This window comes from Balaenoptera physalus (assembly GCF_965194825.1).
Source record: "Balaenoptera physalus genome assembly, chromosome: 3".
In the NCBI taxonomy this organism is placed as follows: Eukaryota; Metazoa; Chordata; class Mammalia; order Artiodactyla; family Balaenopteridae; genus Balaenoptera; species Balaenoptera physalus.
Genome location: NC_138890.1, coordinates 177,428,776 through 177,455,143, shown reverse-complemented (window position 1 = coordinate 177,455,143; position 26,368 = coordinate 177,428,776). Strand labels below are relative to the sequence as shown.

The 26,368-nt window shown below is 55.7% G+C and overlaps 1 protein-coding gene across 4 annotated transcripts in view; it reads left to right on the top strand.

The window, feature by feature from the left end:
* AHRR (aryl hydrocarbon receptor repressor) overlaps positions 1-26,368 on the top strand; it is a 73,996-nt gene that overhangs the window by 12,954 nt on the left and 34,674 nt on the right. For 2 of the 4 annotated variants that reach the window (XM_082455268.1, XM_082455269.1), the window contains exons 3-4: positions 4,088-4,269; positions 20,410-20,501. In XM_082455268.1, coding sequence (XP_082311394.1) covers positions 4,088-4,269; positions 20,410-20,501 — 274 coding nt within the window. Of the gene's footprint in view, positions 1-4,087; positions 4,270-14,049; positions 17,643-20,409; positions 20,502-26,368 lie in introns of those variants that run through there. The other 2 variants (XM_082455271.1, XM_082455270.1) reach the window with 2 other exon arrangements.

Here is a 26,368-nt window from a genome sequence, read left to right as displayed (position 1 = left end):
ACAGACTCTCCCATCACATCCGAAGGTTCCTTGTGCCCTTGTCCCTCCTCCGGTAGCCTCGTCCCAGGCGACCTTGCCTGCGCTCCTGTCCGGTAGGCTGGTTTGCATTTCCTGGAATTTTCTATAAATGGGACCCTACACCGTGTGGGCCTGCTCTCCCTTGTCAAGATGATGTCGGATCCTCCGTGGTTTGTGTGCCGAGTGTGTCCTTCTTACGCCGAGTGGTGCCCGTTGTGTGGATGAACCACGTGTGTTTAGTCATCTCAGGTGGACATTTGGGTGGTTCCCAGGTTGGGGTATCATGAATAAAGCTGCTGTGAATGTTTACATACGGGTCTTTGGATGTAGTGTTTTCATTTCTCTTGGGTAAACAGCTAGGAGTAAGATTGTGGGTCACATATACAGCAGAGGAGGGTTTGAGTTTTTAAGAAACCACCAGACCATTTTCGAAAGCAGCTGCACCGTTTACATTCCTGGCAGCTGAGCGTGTGATTCCTCTACTTTCTCAGCGATGCCTGGGGTGTCAGTCTTGGTTTCAGCCCCTCCAATGGGTTGTGGTGGTAACTCACCATGGTTTTAATTTGCGTTTCCCTAGTGACTAATGGTGTTGATATCCTTTCATGTGCTTATTTGCCGTCCATACAGCTTCTTTGGTGAAGAGTTTTCTAAATAATTTGCCTACCTTCTTATTGGGCTGTTTGTCTTCTTGTTGAATTGTAAAACTTCTTTACATATTCTGGATATAGGCTCTTGTTGTGAATATTTTTAACCAATCTATGCCTCCCCTTTTCATTTTCTTAATGGTGACTTTCAAAGACAATTAAAAATTTTTGGAAAAGATCAATTTATCATTTTTTTCTTTCACAAGTTTTTTTTTTTAGTGTGTGTCCTAAGAGTCCCAGGACTACTCTGAGGTCTCAAAGATTTTCTCGCGTATTTTCTTGTAAACTTTCATGGTACATTTTAGACTTAGGTCTATGATCTATTTTGAGCTCATTTCAGGTATTGTGTGAGGTAAGGGCTGATGTTTCCTTGTTTTCATGGCTGTCCAGTTGATTAGCACCATTTATTGAAAAGACTTTCTTTCCCTATTGAATTGCCTCAGTATCTGTGTCAAATGAATTGACCAAAAATATGTGAGTCTGTTTCTCGGCTCTCTATTCTGTTCCATTGATCTATGTTTCCATCTTTTCTCTAATACCAAACCATTCGGAACATTGCAGCTTCAGAGAGGCTTATAGTCAGTCGGGCAAGTCCTCCAACTTTGCCCTCTCATTGGCTATTCTCTGTCCTCTGCGTGTCCATGTAAAGTCTAGACTCCCTGTCATTTCTGTAAAAAGTCCTGTTGGAATTTCAGTTGGGGCTCCATTGAGCCCATGGATCCGTCTGGGGGAGTAGCACAGTCTTAACAATACTGAGTCCTACAGGCTATGTACATGGTGTGCCTTTCTGTTTGTTTATGTCTCTTTAAGTTTTTCTCAGCACTGTTTTATAGTCTCAGTTTAGGCGTCTGGAATGTCTTCTGTTGGACTTGTCCCAGGTGTTTCATGTTTCTGGCTTCCCTCGTAAACCTCCTGCCAGCGAGTGGCCAGGCGCCTCCCGTGGCGGTGGTCCTTGTCCCCTCGCCTCCTGCCGCGTCTCCACCCTGGGGAGTCGGGGCTTCCTCCCTGTGGCCCTGGGCTTGAGGCAGAGGCCAGCTCAGGGGGGCGTGTCCCTCCCCGTGGCCCCTCTCACCCACCTGGCGGGGGCGGGGAGGTCGCTGCCCTGGCCCCCCGGGACTGGAGGGGGCGGGGCCCCCGGGACTGGAGGGGGCGGGGCCCCCGGGACTGGAGGGGGCGCTGCGTGGAGGGCCAGCCAGGTGGCCTGGGAAAGCTGGAAGGACTAGAGCTTTTCTAGCACCTGCTTCTTCAGTTGCGAGTGTCCCCCCAGGTGCCCCTCGGGGGTGCGGGCTGGGGACAGTCACGGCTCGTCCCATCCCAGGCACACGTGGGCTGGGAGGGGCGACTGCTCCCCACAGCTCTACCCAGAGGTGAGATTTGAGCTGGGCCACCCTCTCCCCTTCTCTGGCCCCCACACCTGCCCTCAGCGCTACCTTGTTTTCTGGGGCGACTTTGAGTGTCTTTCACTCCTGGGTGAGCCTCTCCTCTGGCCGTCAAGTGCCGGTCCACACGGGGTCTGCTCAGTCTCCCCAGGCCTCCTGGCTCTTTAAATTTTGGCTAGCAGCATGAGTAATGTTGGTGTAGGTGCCTCACGGAGGGGAAAAAAATAAAAAAGAAACAAACGGCAAGATAACCAGAGAATGGGAGAAAATAATTGCAAATTGTATATCTGTTAAGGATCTAGTATCCTGAATATATAAAGATTTCCTACAACTCAAGAACAGAAAAACAAACAACCCAATTCGAAAATGGGCAAAGGACTTGAGTAGACATTTCTCCAAAGAAGATAAAGAGGTGGCCGACAAACATGTGAAAAGATGCTTGACTTTACTGGTCATTAAGGAAATGCCAATCAAACCACAATGAGATACTGCTTTACACCTATGAGAATGGCTCTTATTTTAAAAAAGGAAAATAGCAAGTGCCGGCGAGGCTGCAGAATGTGGCTGTGAAGGACAGTCTGGCAGCTCCTCTCAAAGTTACACCTAGAACCACTGGGTTAAGCCGGTTGTTCCGCTCTTAGGCGTGTACCCAAGAGAACCGAAAGCACATGTTCAAGCAGAAATGTGGACTCGAAGTTCATGGCTGCAGGCTTTACAATGCGCGTAAAGTGGAAGCAAGGCAAGCGCCCGTGGGCTGGTGAACAGCTGAACAGGTGCGTCGGTCCAGGCTGTAGAGCACAGCCGTGCAAAGGGGTGAAGCTCCACCCGGGCTGTGCCGTGGATGAACCTTGACGCCTGATGGCCAGTGGAGGAGGCCAGGCACGCAAAGTCTGATTCCATTTACACAAAGTGTCTAGAACGGGCAAACCTGGGGGGACAGAAAGCGATTGTGGCCGCCAGGGGCTGAGAGGAGGGGAAGATGAGAGAAACTGCTTAGTGGGGCGGGCGGGGGGGTGACTTGGGGGTGAAGAAAATATTTTGGAGCTTGATAGAAGTTGACAGCACTGTGAGTGTAGTAAATGCCAAAACTTCAAAACAGTTTTATGTTATGTGAATTACATCTCCATTAAAAGAAAGAAGTCGCTTCTGGGATTGGTGCTGCAGCTCTTGTGTGGTTTTGTGTGGCCTCGGTGCCGACAGCATGGGTTGGGGGTGAGCCCTGGGGCTTCTGACAGAAAGGGTTGCGTAAGGCAGCTTTCGACGTACGTAGGAGCGAACATGGTAGAAAAATGGGAACTTCCGGACCAAAGAGTACCGAGCCCCCAAGAACAGCAGGAGTCCTCCGGCCTGGCAGCCCCCGACCCAGGGAGGGGCAGGCCCTGGCGCAGCGGCCCCTCCCCAGCCATCCTGGCTTTGCTTTCTAGGAAGGAGGCTTAGGAGTCGAGTTTGAGCGAGGTGGGGGCAGGGCTGGCGAGGGCACCATCCTCCCGGGGTTGAGAGGGTCAATGAGTGGGGTCGTGGTGGGCGGGGAAGCCTGGGCAGGGGCCGCTCCCTCTGTGGGGGGAGCGGGCCTGTGGCGGGGCCCTGGCCGCCGCACTTCGGGGCCTCGGAGGGGTGGGTGGGAGGCCGCCTTGATCATCTTCGCCTCAGAACCTCTCAGCCCTGCTGTGTAGTGGGAACTGAGGCCCGGAGGGGCCGCTTACACCTGGACTGAGGGCCCTCGAGGCACGCCAAGAGAGGTGAGCAGTGCGGCCAGAGCCAGTGTCCTTCTGCCACCTTGGGGGAGTTGGCACAGAGAGGCCAGAAAGCGTGCTGGGGTCACACAGCTCTCCTGCTGCCCGCTCCCTGGCTCTCTGCTTCCTTCCAGTACTGCGGTCCAGTGGCTGGCGTGGTTGGCGCGGCCGATGCTTTAGTTTGCGCATCTTCGGGGATGGGCACGTTTTCCCCTGGCGGCTGCATTTTGAGGCTGATTGCTCCTCCTGAGGTCACCGCCTAGGATGGCTTTCAGCCTGGGAGTCCCAGTCTGATGGCGATCTTTCCCCACAGGAGGCCCGCCATGGGCGCCGAGAAGTCGAACCCTTCCAAGAGACACCGGGATCGCCTCAACGCCGAGCTGGACCACCTAGCCAGCCTGCTGCCACTGCCACCCGACATCATCTCTAAGCTGGACAAGCTTTCGGTCCTGCGCCTCAGCGTCAGTTACCTCCGGGTGAAGAGCTTCTTCCAAGGTAGGACTCTCACCTGTGCCCACCTGGACCTCACCTGGGTCCCACCCGGCTTTGCTGGGATCAGCCGGTTGGCGCCTCTCATCCTGGGGAACCATTTAGAGGCGGAGCGCTGAATGCAGACTGACACGAGTGGCTCTGGGGGAAGGGGCTGGGGCCAGACCTCGCCCTGCTTGGCCTCACCTGCCCCAGGGCCCTGGGGATGCTGGGAGCTCCGGCCAGGCACCGGCCCCCCTCTGCACGAGGGTGCCTGGTGTGTCGGACCCTTGCAGTAGCTCTGGGTACTTGCCCACATCCAGTGCCCCAGGCCAAGCCTTACGCTGCATGTGGCCTAGCTGAGCTCCTGAGGAAGAAACGTGGTTGTCACCACTCTGCTTCAGACCTGGGACTGCTGCCATCACCCCTCAGTTACGTCTGAGCTTCTTACAAAATCCTGAATTTGTTACATGTCTTTGGGAGCAGGTAGGATAAGTGTTGAGGGTGGGCAGGCGTGGACAGTAGCTGGTGGTAGGGCTACTGAGTTCATGCTCTGTCTCAAGGCGGTGGGACAGCCTCCCGCGGCCAAAACCCACCTTGACGTGTGGTGAGCGTGGCCAGCTGGTGAGGCTGCAGCCCTGCAACCACGGGGACCCAGGCCCGTGCCGCTGCCCGGCCCTGCTGCTGGGCCCGGGAAGCCATGTGACTCCGACGTGTCTGAAGTGTGACAGCCTCCGCGCCTTGCTGGCTTTCTCGGCCCCGGGAGAGGGGGGGCAGCTTTCCTAAGGACTCAGCCTGCCTTCCACCCTGACCCTCCAGGGACCGCCAGCAGCTGCACCCGCTGTGCCCTCCAGCTGGGCCAGCGCCGACCAGCCCCTCCAAAGGCCCCACCGTGGCCTTCACTTCCTCTCATGGAGCAGGAACCCCAGACCCTCCTGCCGCTGCTGGCCTCTGAGAGACCCCTCTGTGTGAGAGCTCCGCACAGGGGTCTTGGCTCCCTGCAGCCTCTGTCTGACTCTGCAGGACCCCGGGCCCCTCACCTGTGTCCTGCTCTGCTCTGGGGCGTGGACCCTCGTTGGTGGTGCAGACCTGAGTGTGTCAAGCTGTCCCTCGTGGAAAGCCGTTCTGCCTCCGGGGGAAGGCCCAGCTCACAGGGCTCTGTGTCTGCACAGCCGGGCTTGGTCCTGGGGGCGGGTGGCGTCCCTGCACCCTGTGACACCTGCCTGTGTCCATCCCCCCACAGGTTCGTGGGCTGAGCTTTGACAGCCTGGCCTGGGGTTCACCCAGTGCCCAGCCCAGGTCCGTCCCCCTGGTAAATCGTGCTCTTTTTCTGGGTGTCCATCACCCAGACCCCCCATGGCTGGAGGCCCAAAGCTCATGAAACATTTCTGGAAAAGTAGGTTTGGAAGACGGTGGAGAATGATGGGTGCCGCGGGGGGTCACCAGGAGGGTTGTGCAGGCTGGTGGGCTTCCAGGAGGAGGCGAGGGGGCGGGTGTGGTCTGCAGGCCACACAGAGGCAGCCCCCTCAAGGAGCCGTCTAAGGGACCCTTGCTGCTGCATTCCTGCATCTGGGGTGGGGCCTCCTCGGCACCCCAGCCTCCCCAGCTGTGGTCTGGGCCCCCTCCCCGGGGCAGAGGGGTTTTCTCTTCCTCCCCCAGTGGCACCGGGACCTCATCATGCCCTCGGTGCTGGGGCTTGGCGCCCTCCCCCTGCCAGCCCCCTTTTCCGTGTGGGCGGCTGCGAGGCCCCTGCAGACCCCGTCTGCAAACCTCTGCAGCCTCCAGGGGCCCTGCATCTCCCACCGGCCCACGCTCAGGACTGGGCCTGGATTTTGTCTGAGTCCTTCTCGTTCCCACGGTGTCCTGTCCCTCCCCGAAAGCGCCTGTATTTCCCTGGATTTCGGGTTACCGTTGCCCCGGGACTTGGCTCTCCGATGGGCTCAGGAAAATGGGGAAGTTCACGGATTGTGTGGTGCTTTGTGTGAGGTGGGCAGCCGCTCTTCCCAGCTCCTCTGTTCCGAGTGGAAGTTGAAAGTGACAGCCCCTAAAGTGGCATTGAATTATACTACTTTAAAATTAAAAATCAATACCACCGGCCAGTGGCATCTCCCGAGTGGGGTCCAGGGCACGTAATTCCAGGTCAGCAGTGGGCTGACTGCTGGACGCCGTGTCCTCGGGGGCTTCAAGGAGACCAGGGGCTGTGACCAGCTTTCTGACTTGGGGTCAGGCCTTCAGGCCTCTCAGGCCCTCGTTGTGTCCCTCCGGGGGAGGGTCTCTGTCCTACAGGGGCCCTGCTGTGGGGGCAATGGGGAGGGCCCTGCACCTTGCCGAAGGAAGCCCTGCAGTGGGGACACCCGCAGACCCCGCCCGAGCCCCCACTGGAACTGACACACAGAATCGTTAGCAGCATTTATCTCTGAGACGTGGTTACAGGAGTTGTGTTTTGCTTTCCAGGTTTCCAAAGTCTTACTGAAATGCGTCAATTTTTTAGGTAGGAAAAAGTCAAATGTGTAAAACAGCAAAGAGAATCATTTCAGCACCGCTGTGGTCTTGGTGTGGAGTCCAGGGTCCCCATCCTGGAACCCAGGCCCTGCCGGTGCTGCCAGGTCGCTGGTGCAGGTTGCTCAGGTGACTGTTGAAGCATCACTGGCTTCCAGATAAGTGCAGGACATGCAAACACACACAGTCTAAAACGTGTGGTCGGCAGGGAGCAGCCTGTGGGGCCCCGGGAGCCGGCTTTGGAAAACGCTGAAGGAGCAGCAGGAATTCCATCTCTTGAGGAGCCGGCGCCTCTGAAATCAGAAAAGTAGAGATGGCAGCGCCCAGGCTGGGGTACTGAGGGCTGTGCTCATGAAGCGGAGAGAGTTCCGTGAAGCGATGGCAGGAGGGCTCTGGGACAGCCCAGGAAGTGCTGGGGACTCACAGCCCAGCCTTTGGAAACTATCAGACCCTGGCTCCTGATGCCAGCTCTCCCCATGCAAGGGTCTCCATCCGCATGCTGGGGTCTCCATCTCCCATGCTGGGGTCTCCATCTCCCATACTGGGTTCCCCATCTCCATACTGGGGTCTCCATTTCCCATGCTGGGGGCCCCATTCCTATTCTGGGTCCCCATCACTGTGCCTGGGTCTCCATCTCCATACTGGGGTCTCCATCCCCATGCTGGGATCTCCATCTCCATACTGGGGTCTCCATCTCCCATTCTGGGGTCTCCATCTCCCATACTGGGGTCTCCATCTCCATGCTGGGGTCTCCATCTCCATGCTGTGGTCTCCATGTCCATACGGGGTCTCCATCTCCATGCTGGGGTCTCCATCCCTGTGCCTGGGGTTCCCCATGCCCTGGGCTTTCACGGTGACCTGTTGGACAGCTTAGGCCAGCTCTGGAGCTGCCCAGGGGGGGTTTCTGTCACCTTCCTCCCCCAGAAGCATCCAGCTGCATGTGGCACATTAGTAGGGACTGGTCTCTTCCTCTCTGGTCACTTCCCCAGGTCCAGCTGTGCCCGGCCACACCAGGGTTGGTAGTCTTGGAAAGGCTTCAGTTTTGCTGTTTCCAGGAGGTCAGGCATCTGTCCAGGTGTCCACCTGAACCCACGGTTCTTCTTGACCAGGAGCAGAGTGCTTTTCCCGCATTACAGCCAATCCCACCCCCTCCCCTGAGGCAGGGAGATGCCCGTCAGGTCTGCTGAGCCCTCGAGCTGCAGGGGGGCAGCCCTGCCGGTCACAGTGGGGTGAGCTCATGAGTTTGGTTTCTCCATCACACCTTTCTCCCAAGGATTCCCAAGTTTGTAATCCCCCTCAAGCTGTACATTTTAGGGGAAATTCTAAATATTTTCCTGAATTCATTTCCTCTGCATAGTTAGAAAAAAGTCAAGCTATAAAAATTGGATCTTACTCTGTGCTTCCTGACTCAGAAACGGATAAACTAATTTCATTAAAGCTTCCATAAAAAGTCACCTTCGGGAAGGACATGAACTGGAAAGTTCCAACCTCCAAGGGCAATAATGGCCTGAAAATTTGCTTGTAATGTTTGTGTTGGTGTTGACTTTCATGAATTTTTAAAAAGCAGTGGGCTTATTTAATTAATTTATTTGGTTTTTGCATAGACTGAGGGCTGGCGCTTCTAAGTTACAAACCGTCTGCTTGTGCCAAAGAGAGGGATTTTCCATTCTTGCAGATTTCACCATTCGAAAGAGGGGAAATTGGGGGTCGATAAAAGAAAAGGGAGGGAGGGTGGGTGAGTGGAGAACGTGAAGGACACTGAGGGGGACCAGAGATGGGTTCCTTCCAGGACATGTGGCCCAGGATGTGAGGTCCCAGCAGCGGTCTGCACCGCGGCGTCGGCCCAGCTGCGAGACTCGCTGGGTCTGGGGTTCAAGCGCCCAGAGTGGGGACCAGCGTGGAGATGACCAAGGGCCTGCGGTTCACCCAGGCCTGATGCGTGGCCTGCAGGCAGGATTGTCGGGGAGATCAACAGAGGGAGGGGACAGTCTCAGCAGGCAAGAAGGGAAGGAAGAGCACGATTCCAGCTTCCCATGAAAATCTGGAGATTTCCACTCTGAAAGGCCGCTGCCCCCGCTTCACTGTGCACCCTGGCCTGGATCTGGGCCTCTGTCCACTTGCACCCTCTGTGATGGGGTCAATCCTGGCCCCTGGCTCACCTGGGCTGGGCGGGTCTGCTTCACCCCCACCCAGTGGGGAGGTCCAGAAGCCCTCACATCATGAGATGTGTCCGGGACCCCACACAGGATGCAGTGCTCCTTAGCAGGTCAGAGGTGAAATGCTCCTTGAGACTTAGCAATCCTGTAACCCAGGAGGGAAGTGTATGCGATTATTAAGCTAAATTGTACCGGTTTTCAGCTTTCACTGAAGAGTTGTCCTCCCCTGATGAGCCCTGTCATGGACAGAATGTCTGTGTCCCCCACAAAGGCATATGTTGAGCCCTACCCCGAGTGTGGCCGTGTTGGAGATGGGGCCTAAGAGGAGGTAATTAGGGTAGGAAGTGGTCACGAGGTGGGGCCCTGATCCCGGAGGGTTAGCGTCCGCATAAGAGGAGGCACCAGAGGGCCCTCTCCTCTCCTGTCCCCTGCGGCCGAGGTCTCATGGGACAGAGTGAGGAGGCGGCCGTCTGTAAGCAGAAGAGCCCTCGCTGGACGCTGAGCTTGGGCTCCTGGCCTCAGAGCTGTGAGGAAGTAAAGCTCTGCTGAGTGTGGGGTTTTGTCAAAGCGGCCGAGACCCCTGTGATGATGTGATGGGGAGGGAGGTTTGGGACCTGATTTTTCTCTCTTCACGTGGAGTGTTTGGTGGATTCCTTCCCGCCAGGGATTGGATTTGCGTCGTTGCTGCATTTACTTTCCAGCCCTTCAGCTGCCGGAGCCCCCTTCCCTCTATCACTGACACTTTCTGGAAGACAGCCTCCCCGGGGCATTTCCAGCAAAGATACACTTGTCTTGGGTTGTGTCAGGGCCTTCAGGGGAGGGAGCTGGCCCTGCTGTGTGCACACCTGCCTCTTACCCCAGGCCCCAGGCAGGCCCCTGCAGAGCCATCGTGCAGAAAGATCACCTGGATCGTTTTGTGCTGGTTTTATTTCCCCCATCATCTCTTAATTACCTCTGAAAGGTGAGTCTGGCCCAGGGGAGGGGCAGGCTGTTGGTTCATTCACTCATTCGTTCACTTTCTCCTGGTACCTGCATCCTCCTCAGGACACGTGTCCCCCCCGCCCCAGGACACAGAAAAAAACTTTGATTTTTCTCTCGCTGCCCCTGGATGGACTGGGGGTGGCCCCAGACTTTCCTGGTCCCTTCTGGGTCATTTAGTGCCTTTCAGTCAAAACAGTTAAATCTCTAAAAGTATTTCCAGTGTGAGCCTTCTCCCCGCCTGCACAGAGGCTCCAGCAGGCAGGGGTGGGGGGCGCCTGGCGGTGAGCTCAGCAGCTCCTCCCTGAGGTCCTGCCTCACTGGGAGCCATGGTTTCTGGCCCTTTCAGGTTGGAGTAGCAGCAGGAAGAAGAGGTGAAGATTGGGATTGGGAGAGCTCCTGCCTGACCGGCACTGCCCTGAGCTGGCACACAAGGCTGGGTGGTCTTGGTGTTTTCTTGGCTTCTGAGGACCGTGTACCTGGGGGTCTGTTTGCCTCGATGGCCAACATGGGCGACCCATCCTCTCCAGCTGGTTCTTTGTGTTTCCTTCCTTAGCCTGGGTGTCAGATGGTCTGAAGTCTCTTCTCTTGTCTCCAGGCACCCTCCTGGGAGGAGCTGAGACACCCTAGGCCAGTGCTTGGACATTGTGGCCCCACCTGCTCCCCAGGAAACGTACATCTTTGACCTGCTGGTGGGCACGTGGTACTTCTCACTTTCAGTCCAACCTCCTTTGGATTTCTTGAGTGTAGAGAGACTCCAGCCCCACTAGCCCCTGGAGGCACGTGGCAGGCCCTCACAGGGCCATCATGAAGCCCCTCTCACTGGGCATCAGGCGAGGAGAGAGCCCCCACCCATCTCCTGGTGCAGGTGGGGGTGTGGGATGAACAGCACAGCCCTCCAAGGAGGCCCGTCTCCCAGCTTCAAACATCTCTCACCTCTGACATCTTTGCAGCCTTGCCGAGGTCACCTGGGATCTCACTGTGGGACCCAGGTATAGTTGGCACATGTATAGTTGCGGGGCCTTGGCCCAAATTCAGACTGAAAAGTTTCACATTAAAAACCAGTCATAATGCAAGTAAACAGAACAGCTGCCACGGTCCCCTCCTCCTAGAATTTAGAGTCGAGTGGAGAAGATCTGCCACCAGACATACAGCCTCTTCCATTTCCAGCAGATACAGTGGCAAGTAACCAATCAGCCGTCCTGCAGATAACATCCAAAATTTAAGATAAAATATCTGAAACCTTTAAAAATATATTGATCAGCCAGCAGGAAATTAAGGAATACTCAAAGAGATCAAAAACTAAGTGCAGCTGAGATCCCAAAGAGAACGTATTTAAAAAAAAATTTAAAGGATGCACTTCATGCAGAAGGAAAGGAAGGTTTGGGCTTCGAGAAGGAATGGATAAGAAGGTGGTGACTATATGTATCAATCAAAGCAAACACTGATGTACAAGATAGTAGTAATGGTGTATTGTAAGAACAAAAAAAGAGAGAAATAAATCCCTAGCCGTGATAGCATATAAATTTGGAGCAGGAGATTTGAGTTAAAGGTTTCAACAGTTCTTGTATTAATTAACTTTGGAGGTTGATTAACTAATTCATAATAAAATTTCCAGGATAACCATCAAGATAACAGAAAGGTATAATTTTCAAACTAATGGAGAGAGAAAAGTGGAATGAGAAAATATAAACAGTCAAAAGAAAAAAGCCAAGAAGGGAGAAAAAAGAAACGTGAAAGAGTGGAACAAATAGAAAGCATAAAATTCCAAATGTGTCACTAGTTACAATAAATGTAAATGGACTAAACATGCCAACTAACAGATAAGGATTATTAAAGTGATTTACTATATCTGTTTACAAAAGGCACAGAAAGGGTGAAAGTAAAAGGATGGAAAAAGATGTATTGGAAACTGAAATGAACTGAAATAAATCTGATGAAGTTATATTAATATCAAAAAATTGATTTGGGGATGAAAAACACTACTGGAGATCATGAGAGAGTATCATTTAATAATCATTTAGTAATGATTAAACATTTTATTTCATCAAGCAAATAAAATTATTTTAAATTTGTGTAACTTTAATAACAATCTCAAAAATATAAAACATATTGATAGAACTACAAGGAAAAAATACATGAATTCATCATCAGAGAGAAAGATTTTAGATAGTTCTCTCAGTACTTAACAGAGCAAATAAATAAAAATCAGTAATGATTATAGAAGATTTGAACAATGCAAAAAAGGGTTAATCTCATGGACATTACATAACACTATACTCTGAAACTCAGAACTCACATCTTTTCAAACCTACATGGAACTTGTAAATATATTGAAAACATATTGGTCAATAAAGCAAGTCACAATAAATTTCGAAAGACAAAATCACGAAGAATGCATGGTGAGCCCTTAAGGCAGTTAAGCTGGAAATCCATAAAAAAGATGACTTGAAAACCCTGATATATTTGGAAATAAACATATTTATAAATAAAATAGATCAAAGAAGAAAGCTTGATGGAACTGAGAAAATATTTATAAATCAAAATGCGTGGGATGCAGCTAATGTAATTCTTATAAATAAATAACCTTGAGTGTTTATATGTAAAAGAAGGAGGGCTGAAATTAATGAGCTAAGCATTCAGTTTTGCAGGGTTTTTTTAGACAATTTTTTAAAATTAATTAATTTATTTATTTTTAGCTGTGTTCGGTCTTTGTTTCTGTGCGAGGGCTTTCTCTAGTTGTGGCAAGTGGGGGCCACTCTTCATCGCGGTGCGTGGGCCTCTCACTATCGTGGCCTCTCTTGTTGCGGAGCACAGGCTCCAGACGCGCAGGCTCAGTAGTTGTGGATCACGGGCCTAGTTGCTCCGTGGCATGTGGGATCTTCCCAGACCAGGGCTCGAACCCGTGTCCCCTGCATTAGCAGGCAGATTCTCTACCATTGCGCCACCAGGGAAGCCCCAGTTTTGTAGTTTTGATAAAGAAAAGTAAAATAAACAAAAGGAGAGTCAAAGAAAGGAAAAAGTAAAGGGGAAGATATTAGTGAAATAGAAAGGAAACATACAATAGAGTTCCTTTAAAATGAAAAAAACACAAACATCTGGTGAGACTGATCCAGGAAAAATAGCAAATAGTATGAGGAATGTAAAAGGAACACAATTATAGATGCTGCAGATATTTAAAAGATGGGTTGAGGTTATCATGAACAAATTTATGCCAATAAATTTGAAAACATAATAAATGCCTAGAAATATAGCTTATTAAAATTGACTCAAGAAGAAATAGAAAACCTGAATAGTCACATGACCATTTGAAGCAGTGGTTAAAATCTTCCCACAGAGAAAATCTAGGCCCAGATAGAATTAAAGCAATTTCTATCAAATATTAAAGGAAAAATAAGTCCACTCTGTACTGAATCCTGTGGTGTAGAATTGGAACTGGAGGTATCGGTGTGAACTCACATGCACACACACATATAAGTATATGTGTGTGTGTGTGTGTGTGTGTGTGTGTGTGTGTGTGTGTGTGTGTGTGTTCTAGCTCTGTCTGCTGAAAGGGCCACACCAGTAGCAGGGAGCACAACTTACATTCAGATCTCAGTTTCCAGACATGGTTCACCATTAAAAGGAGGCTTTCTGGCCTCCGTCTAGAGTTGGAGCAGAGAAAGGACAAGATGAGCTTAGAATGTCCGTGCTGGACAGCAGGCCGTGCTCAGAGCGTGAGGAGACATGCCCTGGGATGCAAGTCATCCTGAAGGGGCTCCCCTGGCCGGGTCTGGGACAGTTTCAGCGTTAAGATGAATAAGGATGGTGACGGATTATAATCCAGTGAATAAAATGGGATTCATAAATCCACACTGATGTAAATAAGTGAATGAACAAATAAATACTAAGAGAAAGTTCTTCCTAACAATACATCCATTCTAGATGGATGGCTGTAGAGAGAAGAGGTGAATTATAAAATCCCCAGTTGGTAACCATTGCAGGAATAATTCAGGCCAGAAACATCAATGGATGCTAAGATTAGTGGGTGAGCAGGTGGGGAGCAGCCTGTGGGGACAGGTGTCTCGAGGGTGGGGAGGGGATCCTGGGGGCTGCTGACCCAGCTCACCTGCGGCCTCCTCACAGCCCGGCCCCCTGGTCTCTCTCCTCTAGGCCTTGCTCAGAGTCACCCCCTCTGGAGGCCTCCTCCAGCCACACTGGGACCCTCAGTGCTCGCCTGTGTCCCCAGGCGGGGGCTGGAGAGATGAATGACTGTGGGCAAGCGAGTGACCCGGCCATAGGAAAATCCACAAGCTGATGCAGTATAATCCTGGGGTGGACTCTTCTGTTTTCTAAATACGGCTCTGCGTGAAATGAGCACGTTTATTCACACTCCTGAAGTTTCTTCTCGCCTAACTGAACTTGGGGCTTTGACTGGCAGTTTGAATCCCTCCTCTCCCGCAGCCTAACTGTGGGGTTTGGAAGGACAGGCACCCCTGCCCGTACCGCCTGCTGGCGCCCCCTTCCCAACCCGCCTCCCGCCGTGGTTAGGTAAGAGCGCCTCTGGCTCCTGCTGTTTTCTTCCCAAGTGCTTCCTGCCACCTTCCCCGTGCTGGGTGGGCGGACACCTGGATGCGAGAGCACAGACCTCGGCGAGCAAGTCCGTTCCTGGCAGCCCAGGTGCAGAAAACCTGTCCAGAAGGAGACTGAGAGTCGGCAGTGTCCTTTGCAGACAGCACTTGCTTCCGGCCTGTATGATTCATGTTCATCTTCCAAAGGCAAAACAAGGAGTTTATCGTTCAGTTCTTGAAAAGTGAAGGGAGGAGAGTTTGAATGTCTGAAAACTTAAGTGGTCCATTAATTTGAGGCCAGGATTGCAGCGGGGTCTGAAGGCACAGTGCGGCGGGGAGCTCCACGCCCTCCGTCTGGCCCCGTCCCGGACACCAGGCCTGGTCACCCGTCTCCCCCGGCAGGTGCATTGCACTGCACAGGAGCCCCCCGCACGCCCGCGCATCACGGAGAAGAGCGGGTGTCAGGAGAGGCGAGCCGGGGCTCTTCAGGGTTCCTGTCAACTCCTGGACTCAACGTGGCCTCTGGGCCCCGAGACTTCTCGCCAGGGTCACCCAGAGTGGGGCCTGGCGGTGGGAGCAGTGGTGAGTGGAGCCGGTTAACAGCCCGGCCTGTGAAGGCGGTCGGTCCCCCACGTCCTGGACCGCTGACTCACAGGAGGGCGTGCCGGGCCCCGCAGGCGGTGACAGGGGAGCCCGCCAGAAGGTCCTGCGCGCCCAGCCCCCGGGCCTGGTCTCAGCCGTACGAAGGGGACGGCCGCCAGGGACTTGCCCCGCCGGTTACTCAGCTCGGCTGCTGTGACAAATACACAGACCTTTACTTCTCACAGTCCTGGAGGCTGGAGGTCCGAGGTCAGGTGCCCCACGGTCGGGCTCTGGTGAGGACCGCTTCTGGGTTGTCCCCACGTGGCGGAAGGGGTGAGGGAGCCCCCTGGGGTCTCTTATGAGGACACTAATCCCATTCGCGGGGCTCCACCCTTGCGACCCAAAGGCCCCTCCTAACACCATCACCCTGGGGGGCCAGGAATCTGGGGACACAGGCATCCATCCGCAGGCCTCGTGGAGGCTGGCGCTGAGTTGGTGGCAACAAGATGTGGACGCAGAACGTCAGGACATTGACGGGGCACCCGCTGCCCCACGCCGCTCAGAGCTCCTCAGGTGTGTGTCCTTGCTGGATCCTCACGACAGCCCATGCCCGTCTTATGGGAGCGCTGAGGCTCCCAGGACACCTGCTCTGAGCCCCAGCTCCTCTGCTAAGCAGGCCTTTGAGGGGGTCTGGGCTGGAAGTGGTCAGAAGTGGGAGGCATGCCTGCTCCTTGGGGTCCCGGGAGCTCCAAGCTCGCTGTTTCCCTCCACCCTGCCCTCTGGGCACAGCGTGGGGGAGAGCAGGGCAGAGCCGTGGTCATGCCAGCTGCCTCCAGAGGGACACGCGGACAAGCGTGGATGTCAGCCCTGAACTCGAGGGCCTGGGGGCCAGCGTGCTGCTGGACCAGGGCTGGAGGGGAAACGACCCAGGTGCCAAGGCCACGTGTGCTGCGCAGAGCACAGTGCCGAGCCTAGAGTGCTCCCTCGAGGCTGAGATGATGCCAGGTTTCACCAGGCATGTGTTCGTTCAAAGCAGGGGCTGGGCTGTGGACGTGGACCTGTCCACCCCAGGAGCTGCAGCTGGTCAGAATCGGGGGTTCAGCCCAGCTTCCTGTGGTGTCCCCAGCTTCTCTCTCAATCACCCCGGGTGGCAGAAGTCCTGTACCCCAATCCCGGGACAGCCCTACACGTCCCAAATTCAGTGTGCCCCACAGTCTGGGCTCAGCTGTCCTGTCCACTGAGGAGCTGGCTGGGATCAAAGTGGCTTCTGGGCGTCACGCACCATCTAGGGGCAGAGATGGGGCGTCTTCTGGTTTTTCCTCCACCGGGAGCACTTGGCACCCCTCAGGTGCCAGACCCAGGCACAGGACCCCTGAGAAGCTGCTGGTGGGGGCGGGGTGTCCATGGCCCAGGGCTCGGCCCAGGGTGGTAACTGCTCCGAGTCTCCTCTGTGGGAAGGACGCGGAAGCAAGCGGGGTACCGGGTGGGGCCGGAGGGGTGCAGTCAGCCCCAGTCTGACCCCAAAGGGCAGTGGCCTTTCCATTCTCACCCTCCCCCTACGGCTGTGTGTGCAGCCTATTCACGGGGACGTCCACTGTCTCCACGACGATCCCTCACGTTCTCTCTGTTCCAAATGAGCCTTTTCAGGTATGCAAGAAATCAAGGAAGTGAGAGGAAGGCTGGTTCCGGTTGATTCTACAGCCAGTTGGTGGACAGCCTGGACCGGGCAGTGAGAACCTCAAGTGCGGCTGAGCTCGGGCCTGAGTGGGGGAGGGAGCCAGGGCTCCAGGCGGAGCAGCGGGTCCAGGCTGGTCTCAGGGTCCAGGCTGGGCTGCGCGAGCCCCTGGGAGCCCGTTCATCTCCGGGAGGGGCGGCCCTGGCTGGGCCTCCTCTTCTGCCTCGAGACCCTGAGCTCTGTCTACAGACCAGAGGCGGCCCGGGCTCTGCGCTGCGGGAGGACGGCTTCCGTGGGACCAGGGCTCTTGGCCGCTCCCACCTGCCACTGCCCCTCAGGCTAGGCTGGGCAGGAGGAGGGCCAGCTGCCCACAGGGTGGGGCTGAGGGGACGCGGGTGCCACCGGGGTCCCGTCTCACGTGGCTTGGCCCCCTTTCTGGGGACAGCGGCTCACCAGGGGCACGAGGCCCTTCGACGTGACAGGCCTTTCCGCCCCTGGCTGCACCGCAGGGGACGCCTCGAGCGCCGGGCCTTGGGGCACTGCTCCCCACAACCCCGTCCCCAAACGTCCCTCCTCGCGGGGCCTAGGGGGCCACAGCGACTCCTTCTCTGCACACTTTCACCAAGTCCCCGTGGACCCCCGCCCCACACACCTGTTCCCTGCCAGCTTTTCTCCCCGGCCTGTTGCCAGGGGCGACCAGGAGCAGGCGGGGGCGGGGCGAGCCGTGGCGGCGGGCTTGCCCCTTGTCACGAGGGAGACCAGGCAGAGAGGGCGCCGGCGATGGGGCCGGGGTCCGCCTGCAGAGGCCCCTGCCCAGAGTCCTGCCTCCCCTCCAGGGCCCCGCTCAGCGGGGGCTGGGCTCCCTCCCGGGTCAGACCCTCGGGTGAGACGTGTGGTAGCAGGGAGAGGAGAGGAAGCGGCACCCTGCAGAGAGACGCTGGGACGAAGTACCGGACCCAGGTGACGGCAGAGCTGCTGGGAGCGCGGGCTGCTACCCCGCCCCGGGGCTCTTCCCCCAGCGGCTCTCTCTCCCCACCGCCGCGGGCTGCTCCCCACTCCGGACTGTCCCCACCCCGGGAAGAGGACTGGCCCCCGCAGCCTGCGGGCCTGGAGTTTGCTGCCCTGAGTCAACTTCCGGGCGCTCCTGACCTGGGGGCCGGGGCTGTCGGCTCAGATGAGTTTTCGGGAAGGCGCCCCCCACCCTGGCTGGGCCTCCGGGACAGCCTCGGAATCACATTCGGTTTCTTCTAGTCTCACCACAGGCCTGGGGGTGGGGCGCGCTGGCGGCCCTGCTCGCACGCGAGGCCCTGGCCGGGGTCCAGGCGGCTGTCACTGCGGCGCTGACGCTCCATCGCGTGACAGGAGCCCGAGGAGGCCCCGCCGGGCGTGCCCCGCGGAATGTGGCTGCGGAGGAGGGAAGTGCGGGTGCCCGGCGGGGGCGCACGCGAGGCTGGGGAGCCACGGGGGGGCGGCAGGGGAGGGAGGTTAGGAGAGGACCCCCGCCCGCCTCCGGGGAGTGCCCACCCCCGCCACGGCTGCCCCCGTGCGGGCCGTGGCCCCTGCACGTCGGGGGGCGACCGAGCGCATCTGTCTGTGCGTCGCGGAGTGGGGCTGGGTCCCGGCGGGGGTCGGCGAACCGCGTCCGCCGCGGTGACGTCACCGCCTGGGGCTCCCCAGCCTCCGGCCGTGGGCGGCAGCGCAGCCCGCTCGGCGTCCGCAGGCCCGGGGAGCAGGGAAGCCCCGTCCCAACGTCCCCTTGCCCCCAGCCCAGCGCGCACGGGGGCGGGGAGCTGGCTGGAGCCGGGGCGGCCCCTGCAGCGGCGTGTGTGGCGGGCAGGCCTTGGCGGTCTGGACTGTGGCGGTCCCCCTGGGCGCGCCGAGGCGGGGTCCTGCCCCCCAGCCCCGCTGCTGTGACCCCACGTCCGCCCAGGCCCGCTTGGGCTCTGCCCACCCAGCTGGGAGACGTGGCCTTGTGCTGTCAGGGGGCTGCGGGGAGGGGCGGGGTGGGAGTGGGACCCGGGCCCCCGCCGGTCCGGTCGGCGTTTCCCTCCTTTAGCTTTCTCAGCCCGTGAGAGCAGAGCACGGGGTCTGTGTGACCCTCTGTCAGAGGCTCGGAGCATTCTGACGCCAGAAGTTTCCCTCGGGGACATGGCGCCTCTCGGTGGGCTCCTCCTGGGTCTGACTAATCCGAGCTCTATGAGTTTCATGCGCTCACCTCTCAGCTTTCTGAGCAGAGTGGAGCACAAAATGGATTAAACGTTAGTTCACGCCTCTGGCTTCTCTGCTCAGAGCTGTCTCACTGCCTTGAAAACCAGCAGCCTCGAGGGGAGCTTGGCTGCTGGCGGGTTTCGGTTGGGAAGGGAGGCCTGGGCGTCTGCGGCACACACGGCGTCTGCATCTCTGCCCAGGGACCCAGGTGTGCCTGTCGTGTTTCCCGGAACACACCTGCTTTCCCTCGAGGAAGAGGGTTCGTTTCTTGTTCTGTCTAGTGCAGGAGAGGAAGGCGAAGAAGCGAAGCTTCTGGGAGAGGGAGGGACGGAGAGGCCAGCGGAGACTGAAGGCCATGGCAGGGCCACCAAGGGGCACCGTCCAGGGGCCTCTCTGAGGGCCTCTGCATCGTGCACTTTGCCCCTGTGGATGCCCTGAGCCTGGCGTCAGGGGTGTAAATGAAGGGCCACCTTGGCCACTGCCTGTGTGTGTGTGTCTGTGTGTGTGTGTGTGAGGGGTCTCGGTCCACAGTGGTCCTGGCCCAGCCTGGAGAGCACGTTGGGGGCCTGCTGTCCTGGGGCCTGGGACCCTGCATTTCTGACCAGCGCCTGGGGGAACGGATGCGCCCTGGAGGGAAAGTTCAGCACAGTTTGCTGGTTTTGAAAGAGAAATGCTGGAGAGTCCCATGCTGTGGTTATATTTTACCCCAAAACCAGACGAGGCAGGGACCGCCTGCAGGGCCCTTGGTGGCACTGGCATTTCCCCTAAATGAGGGAACGGTAGGCACAGCCCTCCGGCCTCCACAGAGGCACCAGCGCCAGGCCCGCTCCTGGCCGGGACCCCCTTTAATGCCTGTGCCCTCAGCAGCCCCCAGCGGCCCCCATAATTCCCAGGTGCTGATGATGCTGAGCACGGAGTTGGGGGTCCCCCACCAAGCGCCAGGGGCTGGGATGTGGATGACGTCTGTCTGTCTGACCTGCATATCTGTCTGTCTGAGCTTTTCACCCCAAGTGGACGTGAGGCCAGACGGGGGGGTTGGGAGAGGCAGCGTGAGCCTGCAGGGGACGCCCGCCCGCCGGGGGCATTGGCTGCTCCACTCTGGGTGAGGGGCGGGGGCTCCAGGAGGGAGGGATGGGTGAAGGGCACGTGGGGGTCCAGGCCGGTGATTGGTTACCCAGACCAGTGGTGTCCAGTTTGGGGACCTACCCACGCTTGGGTCTCGAGAGAGGAGCTTTGGGGACCCCCGGAGAGTCCCTGAGGTGGGGAGAGGGGTTAAGGGGGTTGCAGGAGGGGAGGGGGAGTGCAGTTTCTGGGGAGCAGAGTGGGGCGGGGTCCTCAGGTGCGGCCTAGCCGTGAAGTCCCGATCCCCCGAATGTCACCCGGCTCCCACCCAGCTGCCCCGCCCACCGCCCTGGGTGTCTGGGCAGCGAGGAGGCCACAGATCAGCGTGCCTGCGGAGGGTGGGTGGCAGTTGGAGAAGCGTCGGGGACCCGTCACTAACTGTGCTCTCCTCCGACAGCCCTGCAGCAGCCGGCGGCCGGTGCCCCCTCACCAGGAGACAGGGACCCGCGTGGAGGGTCTGCCGTGCTGGAGGGAAGGCTGCTGCTGGAGGTGAGCCCTCGCCCGTGTCGCGTGCGGCCGTGTCCCCGTGGGCCTCGGTTGTGACCGCTTACAGCCACTGGGAAGTTAAGCCTCAGGAAGGGTTGCGGGGTGTGGCTCCAGGAACCCCTGGGGGCAGCACAGGCGGTGACCTCGAGGCCCCTGAGTTTCAAATCTGAAAATCGTTTTCTGTTCTGCATTTTCTGGTTTTGCTTGTCAACGGGAGAACCTAATGAAAAATTGAGTGGGCTTTTTACCCCTCAAAGTGAGGACAGAAGACTGTGCATTGTGCGTCCCAGGTCCAGTGGGCGAGCCGGCTGCCCTGTTGTCGGTACTACGCGCTGGGCACCCCCACCACCGGGTTGGCCTTCTCACCTGAGATAGACCCCGCCGGCTGGTCCTGAACTGCCTTTCCTGACCCCGTTGCTCGTGGGTCCGTTTCTTAAACCAGAAAAGAGGAGGTGGAGCTTCCTGGGTTGGATCAAATCACAGAGCGAGGGTGCCGCGGCCTCCGCTAGAGAGACTCAGGCCCTGGTCTGCCCCTCCTCCAGGGGGCCGGGGGGATGCAGGCCGACCCTGCACAGGACAGTGTGGGTGCTGCGGGAGAGGGGCCCGTGGCCCGCTGCCCCTCAACCGGCCACCGAGGTGACCCTGGAGCCGCGCCTCCCCGGCCGTGCCAGGAGAGGCCGGGCCCACGTGTCTCCCTGCCTGTCTACCTCGGGCCCTAGAGCCCTGCTGGGTGGGCAGCTCTGCCCCCACGGGAGGCCAACGGCGTCCTCGATGCCCTCCGCACCCCCGACGTTCGGTGCGTCTGTTAGGTTGACCCGATGAGGGGCAGACGTGGCTCAGGATTGGTGCCGCTTCCGCTGGGAGAAGCTCCGCCGGGCAGGAGCCCATCGGCTTCCTCCAGGCGCTGGTCTGCAGCCCAGGCTGCTCCGTCGGCCGGAGCCCCTCCCGCACCTGTGGCTCTGGGCTTGGCGCCCTCGCCAGCTCGACGGGAATGACCACAGCGGTCAGCTCCCGTTCACGTCCCCGGGCCCCGGGGCCAGCGCCTCTCACAGGGGACACACGGCTGAGCACGGCAGCGGCCGCAGCACCCCGCTTCCCCCGCGGCCCCCTCCGTGAGGAAGGGGAGCCCACGAGACACCCTCTCTGTCCCACCTCAGCCAAGCCCCTCGGAGGCTGGCAGCCTCTCTCCACGTTACTCCAGCTTTTTACTAGAAGTGTCAAACGCTGACCGAGAAGAGAGGATGGGCTGCCAGGCGGCGGGACTGGCGGCCGGGCTCTGGCTGCGGTCAGCAGTGGCCGCCCGGCTCCTCCAGCTGTGCCCGCGTCTCCTCGGACTCCGCTCGCCCTGGCGTCCCCTCCTCATGCCGCACCTTCTCATCGTGCGGGCGCTGCGTCCTGCCCTCTGCTCTCCCACCCGCCCAGCCAGCGCGGCCCCCCAAGCTCTCGGCCCCTGCTGAGGGGTCTGGATGTGCTTTGAGGGTCTATGAGCTTAGAGGCCTTTTGCTTTCTAAGGAGATAAGAACGGCCGAGGACTGACGCCCTCGCAGGCAGCGGGGTTCACGTTTGAGTCTCCTGTGTGGGGAGCCCGGGCCTCCCACCCCTGGAGCCCGGCGGGAGCGGACAGTGGGCCTAAGGGCAGCGTGCTTTTGGAGATGTCGTGCTTTCGGTAGAGGAAGTGTTTCCATATTCGTTATTCATCAGGTTTTTAGGAAGCAAATCTTAAATATTGTTATTTTTCCTTCGCAACTGTTTTTTTCTGTCGGTGCTGGTAAACATGGAGCTGAAAATGTCCTGCCAGTTTGAATTGTATTCTTGGCAAAAGATAGCTGGCAGTGCTCTTTTTCTTATTCATGTTCAAAATTAAAATGACATCTTAGCCATAAAATCTTTCTTAAACTTTTGTTCTGAGCTATAAATACAGAAGCCAAAGCACACAGTCCGATCTCCCAGTTAGTGCTAGGGCACTGTCCTCACCTCTGTGCCCAGGGCCACACTCTTCCTGCTTCTCCAGCGGGTGCAGAGCTGCGGCACCGCAAGGCTGTCCTGCCTTGCGGCGGGGGTGGGGGGGGGGTGGGGGGGTGGGGGGGCGGGCCGGGGGCGCCTCGGGCCTTTCTGCTCGTGGGTGTGCCTCGAAGCCTGGACTATTAAGTCTTCCCTGGGGCCTCAGGATGTGGACGGCCGCCCTGCGTCCTGGCTGAGGCTGAAGCCCAAGATGTGATGACCAGGCCTGACTCCCAGGTCCCCACAAGCTCCTGGGGGCCTGGGGCCAGGGGAGGCGGTGCGTCCTGTGTCTGGCCTGGGGACGTCTGGGGAGCTACCCGCTGGGTGGACTTTCTCAAGAAGAGGTTCTGAGGCTGAGGGGTCTGAGTCTGCTGCCCATTTGCTCTGGGCACCACGGCCTGCCCTGGTGCACACCCTGCCCACTGGGCTCCCTGGCCAGGCCAGAAGGGTGCCCACTCACCTGCTCCATTTTGGAGAATGAGGTCCAGCAGCTCCTGAAGTGGCCGCCTTCATATCCAACGTTCTCTGTAGCCACAGGATGTTTCTGGAAACTCCCTTTGATTGGAATCAGGGTCGGTTATATGATGAGGGCCTTTCACAGCAGTGCCAGAGCAGTGATTCTCAAACCTGGGGATTAGAGACTAATTTGCAAGTGAAAAATATTCCCAAACAGAGCAAGATAAGCAAACCAAGCAACAATAACAAGAAAATCCTAGGTTTTATTTCCAATCTTCAGCCTCTTGAAGATAAACTGTCATCAATTCCTATAAGATTTAGAGTTGACACAGACATTAAGAGTGACTGTGGTCTAACATCTGTGATTTTAACATGCAACAACCAAGAATTGGAGCCATTAGGGGCTTGTCCAGGGTCCCCGTTGGGGTGGGACTGGACGCCCAGTCTCTTGGTCCATGTTTGGAGGCTCCCCCGGGGAAGCCAAGACCCAGCAGAGCTGCCGCCAGTGAGCACCTTGGTACAGGCACTGGGAGGGGTGGAGGAGGCGTGGGAGTGGGGGAGGAGGGCCGACGTGGTTCTGGAAGCACCAACCTTAGGTGTGTGGTCAGTGCCATGCCCGGGGCTCACCCTCCGTCCAAGCTGGGCTGCAGGGCCGTCGAGTTCAGTGGGGACGGGACGACGTGCCCACAGGAGCCACGAGTTCAGGCCTGTCTGGCCAGAAGACACTCTGATCACTTGACCCTGGCTGGAGTTCGGGTGTCCTGTGCTGCGCGGGACACTTCCTAACTGAGTTCTTTTGGGGAGTGTAGGGTGAGAGCACTGAGCAATTCCTCCACCCCCGGGTTTCCCTCCTGCTGTCCATTTGCAGCCACACCCGCCCCTAGGCTCCGCTGCTACGTCCTCCACCTGAGTGCCCATCACCCATGTTGTGGGCGTCTCACAGCGCTTGCCCACCCAACGGCTGCGGCCATCGGGGTTGTTTCCAGGATGTGCTGACTATGAGTAAAGCTGCGATAAACATTCACACACAGGTTTTTCTCTGAACATAGGTTTTCCTTTTGTTTGGCTGATACCTACATATGTGTGTGCTTACCTTTATAAGAAATTGCCACTCTGCTTTCCAAGGTAGCTGTGGCGATGCGTCCCCGCCAGCAGGGAACGGGAGCTCCAGCTGCGGCAAGTCCCTGGTTTGCACAGTATTACAAAGCAGCTTTGATAGCTGGACTCTCACTATGGTTTTAGTTTGCATTTCCCTCATGACTAATGGTGCTGAGCATCTTTTCATGTGTCTATTTGCCACCCACAGATCCTCCTTGTGAACTGTCTGTTCAAGGCTTTGTCCACTGGAAAAAAAAAAAAGAAAGAAAAAAAAATCAGGTTGTTTGTTGAGTTTAGAGCTCATATAAATGTTCTGGACAAGTGTCCTTGTTGTATGTAGCTTCTGTAGTATTTGCTCCCAACCTGGCTTGTCTTTTCATTCTCTTGACAAGGCCTTGCAGAGAGTGAAAGTATTTAACTTTGACAAAGTCCAATCTATCCATTTTTTTTAATAGGTCATGATTTTGGTGTCACATGCAACAACTCTTTACCTACCCTAAGGTTACAAAGATTTTTCTTTTATGTTTGAGTCCAGTGTTTTATACTCTTACATTCAGTTTTAAGTTTTACACTGAAGTCTGTGATCCATTTTTAGTTAACTTGGTGTGAGGTGGGAGGCATAGGTCAAGATTTACTTTTTTTGCATATGAATTCCATTTCTTTCAGAACCATTTATTTGAAAGTTGATCCTTTCTCCGCTGAATTGCCTTTACACCTTCGTAAAAAATCAGTTGGCCACATTTTTGTGTCTGTTTCTGGACTCTCTGTCCTGGTGCATAGATTGTGTGTCTGACCTTTCACAAATAAGTTGCTCACTGTCTTAATTAATATAGCTTTATAATAAGTCCTGAAATCAGACAGTGTGAATTGGCCCGTTTTTTGTTGTCCTTTTTCAGAATTGTTTTGGCTATTCTGGTTTCTCTGTCTTTCCACATAAATTTTATTTCATTTTTTTGAGAGTTCAAGTATTATTTCTTTTATTTTTTTATTTTTTATTTTTTTAATTAATTTTTATTGGAGTATAGTTGGTTTACAATGTTGTGTTAGTTTCTGCTGTACAGCAAAGTGAATCAGTCATACGTATACATATATCCACTCTTTTTTAGGTTTCCGTCCCATTTAGGTCACCACAGAGCATTGAGTAGAGTTCCCTGTGCTACACAGTAGGTTCTCATTAGTTATCTATTCTATACATAGTAGTGTATGTACGTCAATCCTAATCTCCCAATTCTCTACATAAATTTTATTTTATTATTATTATTTTTTAATTAATTAATTTATTTTTGGCTGCATTGGGTCTTTGTTGCTGCACCCAGGCTTTCTCTAGTTGTGGCGAGCAGGGGCTACTCTTTGTTGTGGTGCGCGGGCTTCTCATTGCGATGGCTTCTCTTATTGCGGAACACAGGCTCTAGGCGCACAGGCTTCAGTAGTTGTGGCATGCAGGCTCAGTAGTTGTGGCTCATGGGCTCTAGAGCACAGGCTCAGTAGTTGTGGCGCACGGGGTTAGTTGCTCCATGGCATGTGGGATCTTCCCAGACCAGGGCTCGAACCCATGTCCCCTGCATTGGCAGGTGGATTCTTAACCACTGCGCCACCAGGGAAGCCCTATTTATTCTTTTTAATATTTATTGAATTTATTTTTTGGCTGCTCTGGGTCTTAGTTGTGGCACTCGGCATCTTCGTTGCCACGTGCAGGATCTTCAGTGTGGCGTGCGAACTCTTAGTTGCAGCATGTGGGGTCTAGTTCCCTGACCAGCGATCAAACCTGGGCCCCCTGCATTGGGAGCACGGAGTCTTAGTCACTGGACCACCAGGGAAGTCCCTCCACATAAATTTTAGAATTAGCTTGTTGACAGCTATAGAAATTCTGGCTGGAATTTTGACTGGGATTGTGTTACAGCAGCAGATCAGTTTGGGGAGAATTGACAGCCTGACAGCACTACTCTCCCAATTTATGAACAGTGTCTCCCATTAATTTAGGTCTTTTATTACTTTCATCAGCGTTTTATAGCTTTCAGCCTAAAGAGCCTGTGTATATTGTTAGATTTATACCTTAGTATTTTCTATTAATATTTGTATTGCTATTGTATGTGGAGCTGTTGTTTAATTTCTATTTTCATTACTGGTATACAGAAATACAATTTATTTTTCTAGGTTGACTTTTTGTCTGTGACCCTTCTGAATTCATCAGTAATTCTTGGAGCTTTTTTGTAGATTCTGTGGGAATTTTTACATAGATCATCATGTTTTCCGAGAATAGAGACAGCTTTTATCTACTTTGCAAGCTCCGTGCTTTATTTTTCCTGCCTTATTGC